Here is a 15,795-nt window from a genome sequence, read left to right on the forward strand (position 1 = left end):
AAGTGTTACTTACATCATATGAAGTAAATATCCCACACTGAGAGAGTGAAAGATGATGATTAATCCTGAACTTTCAGGGAACTAATGGGAATGTCTACAGGAAGAGCACCATCATGAGGATCAATGGGATAAAGAATCCAGGGAAGGACAGTTTTTCCATAATGTTGTACAGGCTACATAGTAATCCATCTGGTTTAATATTGTGCTCCTTACTTTCTTGGTGCCTATTTTGTTACTTGGGGCCTTCACATGCAAAAGTGCTGAGTGCTTGCTGACATCAAAGGAATCTGTACTTTGAACATATAAAATGCTATGAACATGTGAAATACTCTTTAAAAAGTAAATTCATTTACTCACCTTGGAACTGAGTATTCAGACTTAATAGAAACTTATTTTTCCTGTGTTCTGTTGCCATTCTGTAAGGTAGGCAGGTGCTCTTATGACACTCCCCAGCTTTTGGTTACTTGATCTTGTAGTATTGGTGTCCTCTTAGGGGGTCTGGTTGTTTGTGGAGTAATTAACAGGAGTTACACTGCAGTTAAAATTTTCTAAGTGGACTTTCACAAGGTGCCCCTGTCTTATACTAGCAGTGGAAATGACAGTGTACAGTATTTTGAAATGAAATGGCTTTTAAAACATCAGAAAAGCAAAAAGAAAAAAATCTGTTTATGTTCTTCTGACATATTGTTGTAATTTGTCGATAACAAATTATCACACAAGTGAATTCTGTCCAGAGGTAATTTGTTCTTAATTCTTGTTTTAACTGTTTGTGTTCCTAAAAGAAAATTTGTAGGCTTTTCTGCCCCATTATGCATTTGGTATACAATATAGAATACAATATAAAAAGAGTTAAAACTCTTGTGTAATTTTGTAGCAGGTGAACTTTCAATTTTGTACTATTTCTGTATTCTGTACATCAGGAAAAGGCCTGATGCTCCCTGTCAAACCTCTGAGAATTGACAAATGTATTACTTGAGAAAATCTGAACTACTCTTTTTCTGTTGTATGGAGAGAGTATTCTCTGAAAGATAAGAAAAGGTACCTTGTAACTGGTAATGATGAAAGATGAGCTGATAGGAAGGTTTCTGGTAATAGATTGTCTCCTTTGCTTTTTTTATATAGTAAGCTAGCTAGTACATGGCAAATTAGCAAAAGTTTTAACTTTATTTATTTGTTTGTTTTAGTAACAAAGCAATATTTTTGGATTCATTTTGAATATAATTCAAAATTCATTTTGGATAACAGTGTTTTTGTTGTACTATTGCAACTAAGTTCATTGTGCCAGTTAATGAAATATGGTACTTTCGGTAAACATTGCCTTTTGGATTTTAGAGGAGGCCGTGTTAGCACTATGTAAATATTTAAGAGAAGGAAAAGTTCAGAGTAATTTATCAATATGTATTTATTTCCTTTCAAGTTGTATCAGTTTTCTAGGATTTAGTTTATGCCACTAACTTTTGTCCAGTCTATCAGTAGGAAAGATTGTTGATTGTGTTAAAAAAGAGAAAGAGATTGGAAAGAACAAAAAAGTGCAAGACGAGGTGTATTCTGCTTCCAAAAGCTTTTTGGTCCTTTGGTTGTCCTGCTCTTATTTCTTTGGTCATAGAATGAGAGCAAGATTCTCTGGACGGTACAAATCCAAATGATCACCTATTCTGGGAGCTGTTCCTGTTGGACCAGATGGCTCAGGCCCAGTGACTTTTTCCCCCTTCTTTGCAGCATCGTGGAGGAGTAGTTGGATTGAAAGAACTAGGTCTTGAATGCTAGGAAAAATAAGGCTTAGGTTGCTGTAGTTTGGGAGAGTTGTTCCGTATAGAAGAAGGTAAATGACCAGCTGTAATATAAATAAAAATAATTTAAAAAAAATCTCATGTTGCTGTCAGTGAAGGTTCTTTGCCTTTAAAATGTTCGCTAGGTTGATGCTGATTGATACCTGTAAAAGACAAGCTAGATTCTCTCCAGCCTGACTGATGTACACTTTTTTTAGTGTGGAGCTGCTGATAATTTTCCAGGTAACACGTGACCGGCTTGAGCATGAGAGAGAAACTCTGACATCCTGACCCATAGGACTGTCAGACCACTTCTAAGACTACTCTGACTTAAGCAAACAAAGGTCTGAGAAAACTCTTTATTTTTTGTAGGCTCAGGAAAATATCATTGGTTTTTCCTAAGTTTTTCTTCTGCCCTGCTGGCTTCTGAGCAGAAATAATTTTCTGAGATTGAAAGATCTGACTCTGTATGTGTAATAATGATATAGAGGAATTATTGTGATTGAGGGGGTGAGCAGGGGAAGATAGGACTTGGGACCAAATGATTGACTAGTCTGCTGTATTTTTCATTGTTTAAAGTTTTAGATGTTTACATGGAGGATATGCTGACAAGCAACAATTCGTCTTCACAGATGAAAAAAAAAATTCTAAGCAAATTAAACATATGTAATTATCTCATTTTAAGTGAGGTCAGCACTATCCTATCCTCTAACAGGCCTTTTTAATTTACCTGCAAGGGGTATGTTAATATAACTGCTTTATTTTGAGACACGTTAATCAGCTGCCAGTAAAAATGTATCCTTTTATTAATGAACATCAGTCTGAGGGGGAGTTTTGTAAAGAGGATATACCAGAAGTAATCTGTAAATGGAAAGGAATTTTGCATATAATGTTCTTTGAGACCATTTCATGAATTTGTATACTTTCCATTATCTCAGTGTAGCAGCTTGTGGCATCTGATGGACAGCTAGAGAGATTTAAAACTTATTTGTTTATTTGACAAAAAAAAAACCTTGATACCAAAAAAAAAAAAGAGAGAGAGAGAAAGAAACAACATCCTGGAGAAAGAAATGCTTCTTTTACACTGCATATGAGTTCAGCCATTCTAGGCTTTTTATATAAACAAAATACTGTTAAATTGAGGTATTTCTTAACGTTATTGATGTTTTAAAAAAGCATTGTATGTATGTGATTTCCTTTGATTTGAAAAGCTTTTTGAAGAATTATGAACTTCTAATGCGTTCTTAGTTGAACTGAGATTATTGCAACTGCTGTTAAAATAGGAGGTTTGCTCATGTGGACCAGCATACAAATGAATTCATTTTTCTTCCATCCTTCCATACCTGTGCCAGGGGTCAGACATATTTGGTATATTAAATTTCCTTGGAAAATGCTGCTGTTTTTGCTAGAGTGTTCAGCAGAAAGTCTTTTAGGATAAGAGTGGAGTACACTGTATTTTGGAGGTGGCTTGGGAAATTAAATAATCTAAAATAATTTAAGGTTAGTTTATACCAAAAATAATATATGCTACTTAATTGGTGTAATCAGACTAGTGGGAGATTTTACTGGGAAACTTTGTTATTTCATACTTTAATTAAAAAGTGGGTAAAAGTACTCCAAGTGGAATGTGCTTGTTTAGTGCAGGTTTGATATTTTGAAATGTAAAGCTTCCCAATCTACAGATAGCTAAAAAACATTTTACATTTTAGTGTGTTCTGAGATTTAGTTCAGATATGGATGGGTTAAAGTATCCTTGCTCAAACCGAACAAGAACACAGCAAATTTGGTACTTTTCTCAGATTTGTTAGTATTTGCTTTAAGCCTCCAGCATATAGTCTTTAGGGAAAAATGCAAGGGCAATCTTTTTTGGTTCAGGAAAGGGAAGCATGGGATATAAAGCAATATTAAGCCCATATTCTAAAATTCTGCTTTTTTGATATATTTTCAGAAATTTGCATAATAACGTCTACTTAATCCATATACTAGAGCCAGAAACTCTTGATATAAGGAGAAGATAAAATACTGCATAAGTGCAGCTAGCATTATTGAATGGTCTTTACTCGCAGAATTTGACATCTGAACTACAACTTTAGAAGCTGCATTAAAGTCAATTTTCTTTTTTTGTAGTATTAAAAAGTATAATGCACTGCATTCATTAAATGTGAGTACTTCTTATGAGGTCTCATCAAACTATAGTGGAGAAGCAATAGAAGAACAGTTTCATATTGTAATATATGTTAGATTCCTTACAGAGAAATAAAAATCAGTTGTCCTGCTTATAGTGTTACCAAATTCTTCTCTAGGAATTAATTGATTCTTCTATTTCAGTTGTTTGGATGGCTCTTCTGTAAAATCCAGCCCAAAATATTGGTCTTTGCCATTTTAGCATTGATGACAATAGAAGGATCATCAAACCTTCAAACTCAATGGAACATCATGGGGGAATTTAGCAATTTGCCACAGGAGGAACTTTTAGAATGGATAAAAGTCAATACCAGACAAGGTAAACTATTTAATAATGTTTGATGTTCCCTGTTTGATGTGATAGGACTTGGTAGAATGACTGCAAAGTTACTGCTACTATCCGTGGCTATTTAGTCATGTGTACTCGCCCAGGCAGAAGTTGTCTCAAATGAAAAAATAGCAAAATGCTTGTTTTGTTAGACTCCAGCCTACCAGTCTGGAAGTTCTAACCACTGTTGTAGTATTCCTGCAACAGAAGTGTTTGTGCAAAGTCCAATTAAAACATTTTTTTTACTTACATGACACTGATCCTGTACTGATAGAAGATTGTTGTTTTGCTAGAGAAGGATTCAAAGTTTGTGTGTTGTGGTTTCTCCTGTCTTTTACTAAAGTGAATAAAAGTGTCATAAAACCAGCTGGAAAAAAATAGTTACCATTTTAGTGGGAAAATAACTTTCCAGCCAGTAAGGACTTGTAAGGGTTTGCTTTTTTTAACTCATTTAGCAGTGGCGTAAGAAGGGACAAATAAACAAATGTTGTCATAATGAATAAATTGTAGTACCCATTCAAGAATGAAAAATAATATGCATTAAATACCCCTTATCAGATGTTTAGTTATCTAATGACTTACATTAGGGTCAAGATTGAAAAAAAAAATAAAAAGGTGTGAATTTTGTGTGTATCCTGTGGGTGCCATATAAGGCCTTTTCAAAAGAGCACCTTTCCCTCCTTGCATTTCTGTTGTTTTGTGCTACAGGAATACTGTTTTAGTTATCTGAAGATCACTTCTCTGCTTTTACTGATTGATTCTTAATCTCAAACTTTTTTTCATTATATGTTTCAGATGCAGTTTTTGCAGGAGCAATGCCTACAATGGCAAGTGTTAAACTGTCTACTCTTCGTCCTATTGTAAATCATCCTCATTACGAAGATGCAGGATTAAGGTAAATATAAAGGTTGAGAGTTTTTTTTATTAGCCCTTGGCTCTCTTAACATTGGAAATATGCAGTAGGACTGTCATCATGTTATGTAGTAAAACTTGTTAATAACTTGTAAAACTTGATTTGATATTTAGTCAGACTGAAAACACGTGAAGCTTCTTTCAAGATTTTTATTCATCAGCCAGCATGTACTGTAGGATAGATACAGCTTCAAATTTACTTATATCCAAAAAAATCTGAATACGATTCTGGAACTGGGATTAACATGTACTAATATATCCTTTCTTCATTCTGTTTTCCCATGACATTGTAGATAGACAGATTTTTTTTTCCTCAAGAGAGCCACTTTATTTATTCCTTTCACCTTTCTGCAATTGAGTGTTATTTTTCATCTTATTATATCTAATTGTGGAGATACTAAGACTAGCTGAAGTTGAAATTTGTAATGAAATTTCTACCAGTTCATTCCACATTGAACTTGAAGCACTGAGTTGTGTTCTTTGTTATTTTCAAAATCCAGAAAGTTTTCTAAATCAAAATTGACTTTTCATGAACTTTCTGGATTTTATTATTTTTTTTTAATTTTAATGTCATAGATCATTTGTTTGGTAAAAACAAGATAGAGAGGGATAAAGGAGGTAATGGGGACACCAACGTTACGTGCCTTATGCCCTTAGTTCTGTATCTGGCGTTAAGTCCAAAATGTAGGACAGGGCATGTTTGGGGAAAGTAAGCTGGAGATGATATCAGAAAATGCACAGGAGTTAACAATGTCATGCTTTGCACAATCAAGGAAGGATATTACTGGGTAATACAAACAAGACCATGGTTTACAAGTGACAGTTTTGCTCTGTTCAGCATAGACAGACTTCAGAGTGAACTTTTGGTCTTGGGCTCTACATTTAAGAATAGTCTAAACAAGAGCAATGAGAATTACCTTTGGCAAAGGGGACTGAGCAAACAACTTCTTCTGATCATGTCCAGTCCAAGCAAGCTTGTACTGATGTCTTCTATCTAGCCTTGAATACTACATTTTGAATACATTGATTTGACATCTTTACCTTTTGTGTTCCCAGTAACCACAGATCTTGTTACAAAGTTGTCTCCTGCTACAGAAAAATGGAAGGACTGTATATATTGTTCTTGGAATAATTCTCTTTGTGAAGAAATCATTGCATTAAAGCAAATGACACTCTTATTTTAAACTTTGTTTTAGACTAGTTGCCTTGTGAAATAAGCCTTCCTGTGTAGCCTAAAATTGAAGCTTACAGTTTTCTTGCCATGTTGTTAGCTAACATTTATGGCATTTCTCTTTCTGAAGGGCCAGAACTAAGATAGTATATTCCATGTACAGTCGAAAACCTGCAAAAGAAGTAAAAAAAAAATTGATAAAACTAGGCGTGGATTACTACATCCTAGAAGAGTCATGGTGCATAAGAAGAACAAAGTGAGTAATCTGTCTTTCTCACAGGAGTAGTATGCCACTCAAATACGTAGTCTAGCATTCACATAAAGCAGTAGTTTTGAAATACTGATCTATGCTTTGTTAAAAGTGCCCCAAGTACATTTTAGTCCAGCTTCTCCAGACACTAATATGTATAACTAACATTAGTAACACATTAATAACACTGTGGTCTTCATTTGCACTTAGAAAGCTGTGTTGTGTCTATTTTTAAATTTCACTGGACAATATAGAGGGGATTCACAAAAGAAACAAGTTATAATTCGCAGAATCACAGAATCACAGAGTGGTTGAGGTTGGAAGGGACCTCTGGAAACCATCTAGTCCAACCCCCCTGCTCAAGCAGGGTCACTTAGAGCACATTGCCCAGGACTGTGTCCGGATGGCTTTTGAATATCTCCAAGGATGGAGACTCCACAACTTCTCTGGGTAACCTGTTCCAGTGCTCTGTTACCCTCCCACTAAAGAAGTTTTTCCTTATGTTCAGATGGAGCTTCCTGTGTTTCTGTTTGTGCCCGTTGCCTCTCGTCCTGTCACTGGGCACCACTGAGAAGAGTCTGGTCCCATCCTCTTGACACCCTCCCTTCAGATACTTGTACACATTGATAAGATCTCCCCTAAGATCCCTCTAATTCCGTGGTGGAAAGAGCAGATGTGTGTGTATAATAAAAGTCCAGTATGATTAAAAGATGCAGAATAAAACATAATTTGAGAATCGTAATATTACCATTGTAGATCCCTGAATATTTTGCCATGTTTAGACTGTACTCAAGAAAAAGCTATGCTTTTTTCCGTAATTTTTCTTTTTACCCTTTAAAACACCGTTTGTTCAGATAACTTGATTTTCTACGTATTTAGGATAGAATGAAATAATATCTAAGAAATAGCATAGATTTATCTTTGACAAAATTAGGAAATTTTCAGTAATTTTAACTTTGAAAGATAACCCTATAAGGAATTGATGTTGGTTGTGTACCTTAATAAAAAAGCAAGAAGATACCACTTTTTTTAAAAAGGTTTTTTATTTCCTGAGTTTTCTTTGGAAGTTTTGGGAGTGTGAACTTTGCCTTCCATTTTCTAGGAAGTTTTAAGGGTCTTTGGCGATGTATGTTGCATAATTTAAGAGTTGTTTTGTAATATATACTGCCTCTTCAAAATTAATAATTATTAACTGTGTAACCCCAAAAGCTGACAAATTTTATATGTTCTAAATACTTTTTCTTGAATTACTAATATAATTATTAATTCTCTAATCTGATAAGAATTTATAGCTTGAAAACAAACTTTTAAAAAGTTAGAGAAGGCATAATCAAATATTCATAAGAAAGTTTATGCAACTGAGTTTAAAGAGCTGCATGTTTTTTGATGGCATTTCTTAATTTCTGTTTACATATTCAAATGTTTTCTAGGCCTGGTTGCAGTATGCCTGAAATTTGGGATGTGGAAGATCCTGCCAATAGTGGCAAAATTCCTTTATGTAACCTTATGAGCAAGGATTCCAGACCGTATTTCATCATGGTATTTGAGAACAGCAATTACAAAGTCCTGAAAGTTCCAAAGGAATAACATCTCATTGCAAAGAACCACCAGTCTTTCAATTTTTTAAACTAGTAACTCTAAGAATTCTAAATCAGAAATACCTTTTCTACTAAACTTGAAATGGAAAAATGTGTATTTTATTTTTTACCATTTTAAATGAATTCTGATTATAGAAGTATCTTAAACCTAACAGTTTGGATTTCTATTTCAGGGTCAGTCCCTTGAGATTTGCTATGCAAATGATTATATGTTTGCACATTTTATTTAACACTGATCCAAAAAAGTTAAAAGTAGCTGTGGAAAGAAACTCCATTCGCAAAACCAGTACTATTGGGAAATGGGACTGTCAGAATGTTTTAGCAAAGCAAGTTTGTTTAAAGTGTTGGTGCTATCAGCTAGGAGCAAAGGAATAGTGCTATAGCATCTGGCATCGCATTTCTCATGTCACTAACATTACCCATCTCTCTTCTGGACAATGTGATACTTGCCAGAAATTCTTTTAAGTCATGTAATTTCATTAGTCATGTCTCTGAGAAATACATTTCTTCTTTGAGAGGATTAAGAACATTGATCATTTTGGATCACTTAAACACATGCTTTAAGCTTGCTTTTGAAATGGAAAGGTTTGTAAACAATCTTGAAACTTTATTCTTTAGATGCATCTTTCTGGAACCTTATTGATATTAAAAAGGACTAACAAGGGTAATATTTGCAGTGAGCAATAGTTTAGCTTCTCAGTGTTCAAGGATTTTGGCATTCTTACGCATTCAGAATAAGCTGACATAACGTATGTGAAATTTTTAAGGGAAAATGCTTTATTCAGGAAAAATCTGTCATAGCCTTAGAAAGATACTAAAATAAACTCTTCACTGCCTTAACTAGACCTTTAGCGCCTAACTTGATAAGAAATGACTTTCAAAATTTATGCCCAATTTTCTTTCCCCATGTATTAGATCCATCCTGCCTGGATTTTATTGTACATTGTTCATCCAGTTTTAGTAATGTAATGCTAATTTTTCAGATAGTTTGAAGGATCTTCAGCTCTAAAGAAAAATGAAATTTACCCCAGTTGTGATATGAGTATAGTCAAATGGTGGTGTGGACATAATCATTCCACAACATTAGAATGGTTCTACAGTTTTTCTGTTGTCTTGGTGTCAAACCAACATTATAAAGGGTTTAGAGAATTCCTTTCCAATATACTCAGTGCAAGGACTCCCTGTAGTATTTAACTAACTTGACAGAATTTTTGTATAAATAGCCATTGGAAGCATTACAGTAATTGTGATTCTACAGTCTAAGATTGTAGTAGTTTAAAGATCCTCTGGATATCATTCATGTTTGTTTTTTGTTCAGACACCAGTCTATTGACATGACTGGTCTTTTTCAGCCCTGATAGCATCTAGCAGTATTAGGTGCTATAGAAGTAGTATCTGTCACACCTGAAACAGTAACAATTAAATGAGAACTTATGATAAAGTACTACTATAAAAGCTGATCAGTATTCAAAAACTTTTATTTTTTTTAATCTGCTTTATCGAGAGGGTGAGGGAAAATGGCTGAAAATGCATTAGCCTTTTAACTTTTACAGAGTAGATTTTGGAAAAATTTCTATAAGGAAACTATCACAAAAAGGGCTTTCAGGAAGTCGCTTTTTAAAATGTTAATTGAACTCAAGGAAGCAGGAAAAAAAATCTTTATATGAACATTGTGACTAGTGTTACAGCACAAAGAGGTACTGTATTTTTATGAGGTTTATGCCAACTGTTGACATGTACTTATATGTGGTTAAATAAAAAAAGAATATGTAAAGTGTTTTCATGTTTCTGATGTTACATTTCTGCTCTTATTTACCTGATTTATCTGTTGGAATTGGAAATACTTCTCGCTTTGAGTGCAATAAATTTCTTCAGTACAATGGGCACAATTTATAATTCAGTATCTCACTTTTGATAATTGTGCCAACTGTAACATTTAGTATGAAGATAAAATGAGGCACCTTTGCGAGACAAAGATGCCAAGACCTATTCAGTGCTGCCTGGCCCTTTGTCATTCTTATCTACCATTTAAAAAAATTGTTTTGCTTTTGCCTTTTTTTGCAGTTCAGCTTAAACAGTGAAACTAAGTCGGTCAGTTTCACTTGGATTTTCAATTAAGATGCGAGTTCCACAGCACAGGTCTCACTCCAAGATAAGTAAAGGAAGCTCCTTCAGCAAAAGTAAATACATAAGGAAGAGTACAGGGTTTTTGGAAATCAGCATTGTTGAAAGCAATTAGGAATTGCAAATTATGGCTTGGGACCTGTGTATTCAAATTCCATTGTTGCACAGTTTCCATAAACAATGTTTTTGATAGAACGTAACTGTTCAAGTATAGGTTTTTTGAAGAAGTTGCTAAACATGGCGCAGTTAACAGATGAGGAACAATCAGATGCTTATTTAAATAACAAAGTTAACATTTTAATAATGTTTTTTTTCAAAAACTGATCCACCCTGCTCATGTGTGAAGTGACAGGGAAATCAGGTCAAACAGTGCTAGTGTTATCTTGAAAGGACAATGTGCATTTTCCAAATGATTTTAAAACTACACTTCCCAGTTTTAAAATCCCTGTAGTCTCCTCAGCAAATTGACTTCTGTTTCTGATATTGTCCTATAATTCTCCATTACTGAAGTCCAAATAATGTATGAAAATGTCAGCTTTTTGAGTGGACTCATCATGTAGTTGTCCAACAACTTTATTAGTTCTTGTCAGAGCATGTATAGAACATCTATTGCCAATAGATGATGGGGTATAGATAGAAAATATGATGAATGAATAACTCTAACTTGATATCTGGCTGAGGCCTCAAGTAGGATATCCTGCATTTCAACATTGATCAATGATATCAGAAGAGACCATAATGATGCCAACTGAGCCTTCTCCTGAATATCAGATCAATTTCCCTGGACTTTGGATCAGGCATTACAGCTGCCGCAGCTTAATGGCCTCCCCAGCCATGTCAGAAATACACAGGAAGTCATTTATTAGAAAGTTTCTTCTCCTTTTGCTGTTAGGTGAGAAAATACTGCTTGATTATTCTGTAAAATTCCTGCAAATGGGAGTATTTCTGTGGCCAGTCTTCCATCTACTCAAGATACCAATGTATAAATTGGTTCTTGAGTGCAAGCAGCACTTGTCTTCCCTGGTTGGCAGGAAGGATGAGATCTAGCTTTTGGCCTGAAACAGAAAAACTTCTAAAGGGAAAATGTCTAACCTTTTGGTGTTCATCTGGAAGAAAACAAGTCATTTGAGTTTATTCAGTTGGCATGACCAAGCTTATTTTCAATGCCAAAAATTCTTACTTTTATTACTAATTATTGGTGTATTTAGACACCTGAGCAGTATTGTCTTTGTATTACTGAGCAACTGGGTGCTCAGCTGCCCCGATTACCAGGCCTTAGAGCATCTCAGGATGCAGTTTAGGGAACATAAAACAGGCAGTTAGTGTTGTGCTTTGCATGTCTCTGAGTACTAGGAAAAACTCCTAGCCTCTTCTGAAGTATTGACTTTTATAATATAACTATTTCTAAAAAATTGATATTTTCTTTTTTTTAGCTGATGAAAGGTAGCAAAGACTGAAAATACCCTAGGATAGGATGCATCCTATTTTTTCCTGAATTAACTTTATGATTGTACTTGAATTACTGCATTGCTTTTATTCTTTGGTTTTGATTATGAGAATACAGTGCATCTATGTTTGGTAAAGTTTAGCTCATTTTTATGAGCACTGGAAGTTAAAGTTAGAAGCAAAAAGACAAGAGGGTAATGCAGAAGATCCTGAATGAGCAAGGTAATAACATGGGTAGGGCAAAGGATTTCTTTGTCCATAAGGAATTGTGTGAGATGAGTTCATGAGCCTGAGAGGCCAAGAAACGGAGATGCTGCACAAGAAGACTTATGCTGATTATGGAGGGAAAATTACCTAGCTTAATAGTTGAGGAAAATTCTCATATTCCTGGAGTATTCCAAAGGTCACTCAACTCAAGTTGCATAAAAAGGCCAGGAGTAGATATTTTCCTTAACCTTTGTTTCCTTTGTTCTAGAACCTTGTTTGATTTAGCTGCAACTATCATGCTACTGGCTGCTTCATTTTGTTTGGCCATTTTTGTGTTATTACATAATTTAAATAGATAAAATATTTTGAGAAGAGAACTTAAAATGGTAGGTTAATGATCAAAAGTAGTTGTATTCCAAGAGCTCCTGATCCAGCACTTTTGTCTTAGATTTTACTATGTTCAGTGCTTAGAAACCTATCAAATGTTATTCAGTAAGTAGTGCTGTCAGAAACTGGACCTGATTTTTAAACTAAGCTCTTGATTGTTTGGTTGAACTGTTGAAAGTTTAGGTTTTTACCAAAAATAAAAAGGGATTGTAAAGACACATTTGAATTTGGAGCCTGTGACAACATCTGTTCCATTCCTTTTAACCCTCAATATGCAGCAGAACTGATAAATGAGTTTAGAAAGAAATATGTCAGCACTGATGGTTTTTTTGATAGGATTATCCTTGCATATAAAGAAGTAGTGAAACAATAAAGTTCCAATTGAAATAAGTTGAAAAGCATAAATATTTGCCATGTCAAGGTCCAGCAGAACTGCTGAAAGGAAACACAGTTTCGATAAACTGAGACCTTACTTGGAACGGGTTGTGGGGTTTTTGTGTGTTCTATTTTGTCTGATTCTGCTTCCCTTTCATATTGGAAAATGGAATAAAACTGAATAGAATAAAATGGAGTAAAACTGAATAGCTGAAAACTGAGAAGGTGCTTTTGTCTTCCAAATATGACCATTTTTCTTCTAAAGCTTGTCTGTCCAAATGCTTGGCTTATGTGGATAAAATAGGTAATGGGAGCTGTCCATGCTTGTTGGTATTCCTGCCTGTCTAGTAGGAGTTAGATTTATTTTCAAATAGGACTAAGTATGTTGCTATGAACTTAATCAGTAAGTCCAGAAGTATGTTTTAGCAAAGTATTCATTGAAACTACTATAAATTAGACTGACATCTGTGTTATGTCAGAGTGGTGATTTGGTCAAGTTCCCCCAGACTTTGACTGCAGCTTCAACATCCTGTGGACAAATGTCATATGCTGTGTCATGATGTATTCCATAGTAGTGTAACCCAATCTGTCTACTGTATGTAACTAACTAAAAGAGCACAGAGGAGTTGCTTTGGAGATCCCAGAACATCCTGCCATATGTGCTGTGTTCAAAATATTCAAACTAACTTACCTTATTACCAATTTTACCGAAGACTATTTAGAATTAGGATGATTGTCAAGGTTGTAGCAGAAAAATGAGGGATTATTGGTGTTGCTAATGATGTGAACATAATGAGACAAACTTTAGCACAAAAGAGGTGAAGATCTGGCTTTTCAAAAGCAGTGAATGATTTTGTGTGCTTCCGCTTTAGGATATGTAATCTTGGCCTAACTTCTGGAAAGAAAGATTGGTCAATACAGTCACTCAAAATGAGCTATGTAAAGCAAAATTTTAACTCCCAAATCTTGAGAGAGAAGGGGGTGAGAGAGAGAGGGAAGGGAGCGAGAAGGGGGCGAGAGAGAGAGAGAAGGGGGAGAGAGGGGGAGAGAGAGAGAAAGGAGGGAGGGAGGGAGAGAGAAAGAAATCCTACTTACTAACTCACTTCATGTTAGCTGCACAACAGTAAGTAGTTACAGCATATCTTGGAAGTGTTACAAGAATTTTCAATTAAAAAAAATCATCCGATCACAGAACATCGATATCTCTGTCCTCAGTGGGTATTTTTGCAAGTTGCTGTTTACTCACGGGTGTTTTGAACGTAGGACTAGAGTGTGCTGATTGTTTTTTGCTGCCCCTTGGAGAATTGCACAGTACTTCTGCTCCAAGGCTTCTTTTTTTTTCCCCCTCCCCTTTCTAAGATTGATGCTAAAACAAATTGAGACAAGTCACTGAAGAAGAAGCAGGAAGATGTTGTCTTGCTATTCTAAGTAGTTCAGTTGGCAAACTTTGCTGAAGAGCTTGCTTTAATGAACATGCAACCTATGAAATCACCCCTTCTGATCTTAGTCTTTGGAGCAGAAGATGACGTCTGGGGTGTTTGTAAACAGAAAACTAGAATTATTTGCAGTTCACAATGTTATTATATGGAGTTGTTTTTTGTCAGCTTAGCTGCATCATTTATTTTTGTACTGGTGTGCTTTCTGAATCCTTCATAAATCTTTCCAAGTTGTTTTGACTCTCTTGGGTAAATCTTATCGTTTTGAATATATGGGTGCTGTCATCTTTGTTATCTGTGTGGTGAGCCATAGGACCCCAGTGTTCCCTATTACCTGACACTGTGTTTCACCCTTTCCTTCATTACCTTATTACCATCGTGCTTTATCTCTCACTGCAGCATTCAAATGTCTTTGTGTAATAGATCCACTCCACAGCCCGTGTGACTAAAGCAGTTTTAAAGTCCACACGTGCAAAGCAAGCAACTATGAAGGAAAGCTATCTGCTCTGTACTACCCTATTTACATTTAACAAATAAATAATACCAATGATGTAGTTCCGCATGTTTCTGTCATTCTGTAAATGCCCATATTTTCCTTTGGAACTTGCTTCTGCAAATTATGAAAAGCAAATACAGAAAAGATCCATGCAGAATTTACTGAAAGCTTCACAAATCAAAGCAGTTTCCTCTGATAATGTTAAAGTGACCCCCAAAAAAGGTATTTTCTGATAACAGATAACATTGATCTATTTCTGATGGATCAGATTTCACTCTGTAATCAACGGCAAAGGAAGCACATGAATATAGTTCATTTCTGACAAGGCTCCAATGCAGTCAGGCTGAAATACTCCAAGAGCCATGATACCAAGCCCTGCAGTCTGGATGAGCAGTAAAAGTGAATGAAACCAGCCCACTCACAACTGAAAGTGAGGGGTACAGAGACTCTTCATCAATTTCTGATCTTTCAATACCCTTTCATATTTTCTTTCTTAGGGCACAGTGTGACTGCAGGCCAGACTTTGCTATTGCCATCTGAGCTAATAATAGAGAATAAATGAGCAGTGAGACCATTTGAAGATGTAAAAGGTGAAACAGCCAAAATCTCTTACTGGCTCATTGTGACCGCAAGGTGGGCAAGAGAGGGTTGGATACCGGCGGAGAGAGACACTCAAGGTTCATAAGGGGTTAAACAGGATAGATTTAATAGAGGACTTACACTACAGACTGCACAGGGAGCCCCAGGAACTGCAAGGATAGGTCGCTGACGGGATGCTGCTGGAGGCAGGGGTCGAACGCACAGGCTGGATGTGTGGACGGGACTCGACTCGTTCCTAAGGGCCCCTTAAATCTACCAGAACTGTTTCCTTATCTCAGCTGTGCTAACCCTGAGAAACTACTGCCCGGGAAGCAGCTAGACGTTGTTGACAAAATGGAATATGCATGCCTGGCCCTGATGGGAATTTGGTCAGTGTGTAGTTTCACACGCTGAGCATGCTACCTTGTACTCTGCCAGTCCCTGACTCCTCACCAGATCTTCCACAGGTGTTCTCATGCTTATTGAATTACCTGTATCTACTGTTTGCTCTCTCTTTGCACAGTCAGTGGCAG

General features: G+C 35.8%; 1 protein-coding gene across 1 annotated transcript in view; it reads left to right on the plus strand.

Annotated features, from left to right (window-relative positions):
• The window catches only part of DPY19L1 (dpy-19 like C-mannosyltransferase 1), a 53,029-nt gene extending 43,038 nt beyond the window's left edge, over positions 1–9,991 (plus strand). Inside the window, exons 20-23 of the mRNA XM_067291266.1 lie at positions 4,098–4,272; positions 5,077–5,176; positions 6,495–6,620; positions 8,045–9,991. Of these exons, the coding sequence (XP_067147367.1) occupies positions 4,098–4,272; positions 5,077–5,176; positions 6,495–6,620; positions 8,045–8,201 (558 nt within the window). The 3' untranslated portion in view covers positions 8,202–9,991. The remainder of the gene's footprint in view (positions 1–4,097; positions 4,273–5,076; positions 5,177–6,494; positions 6,621–8,044) is intronic.
• The last annotated feature ends 5,804 nt before the right edge of the window (positions 9,992–15,795 follow it).

The sequence above is a fragment of the Apteryx mantelli genome, chromosome 2, assembly GCF_036417845.1.
Source record: "Apteryx mantelli isolate bAptMan1 chromosome 2, bAptMan1.hap1, whole genome shotgun sequence".
Lineage (NCBI taxonomy): Eukaryota > Metazoa > Chordata > Aves > Apterygiformes > Apterygidae > Apteryx > Apteryx mantelli.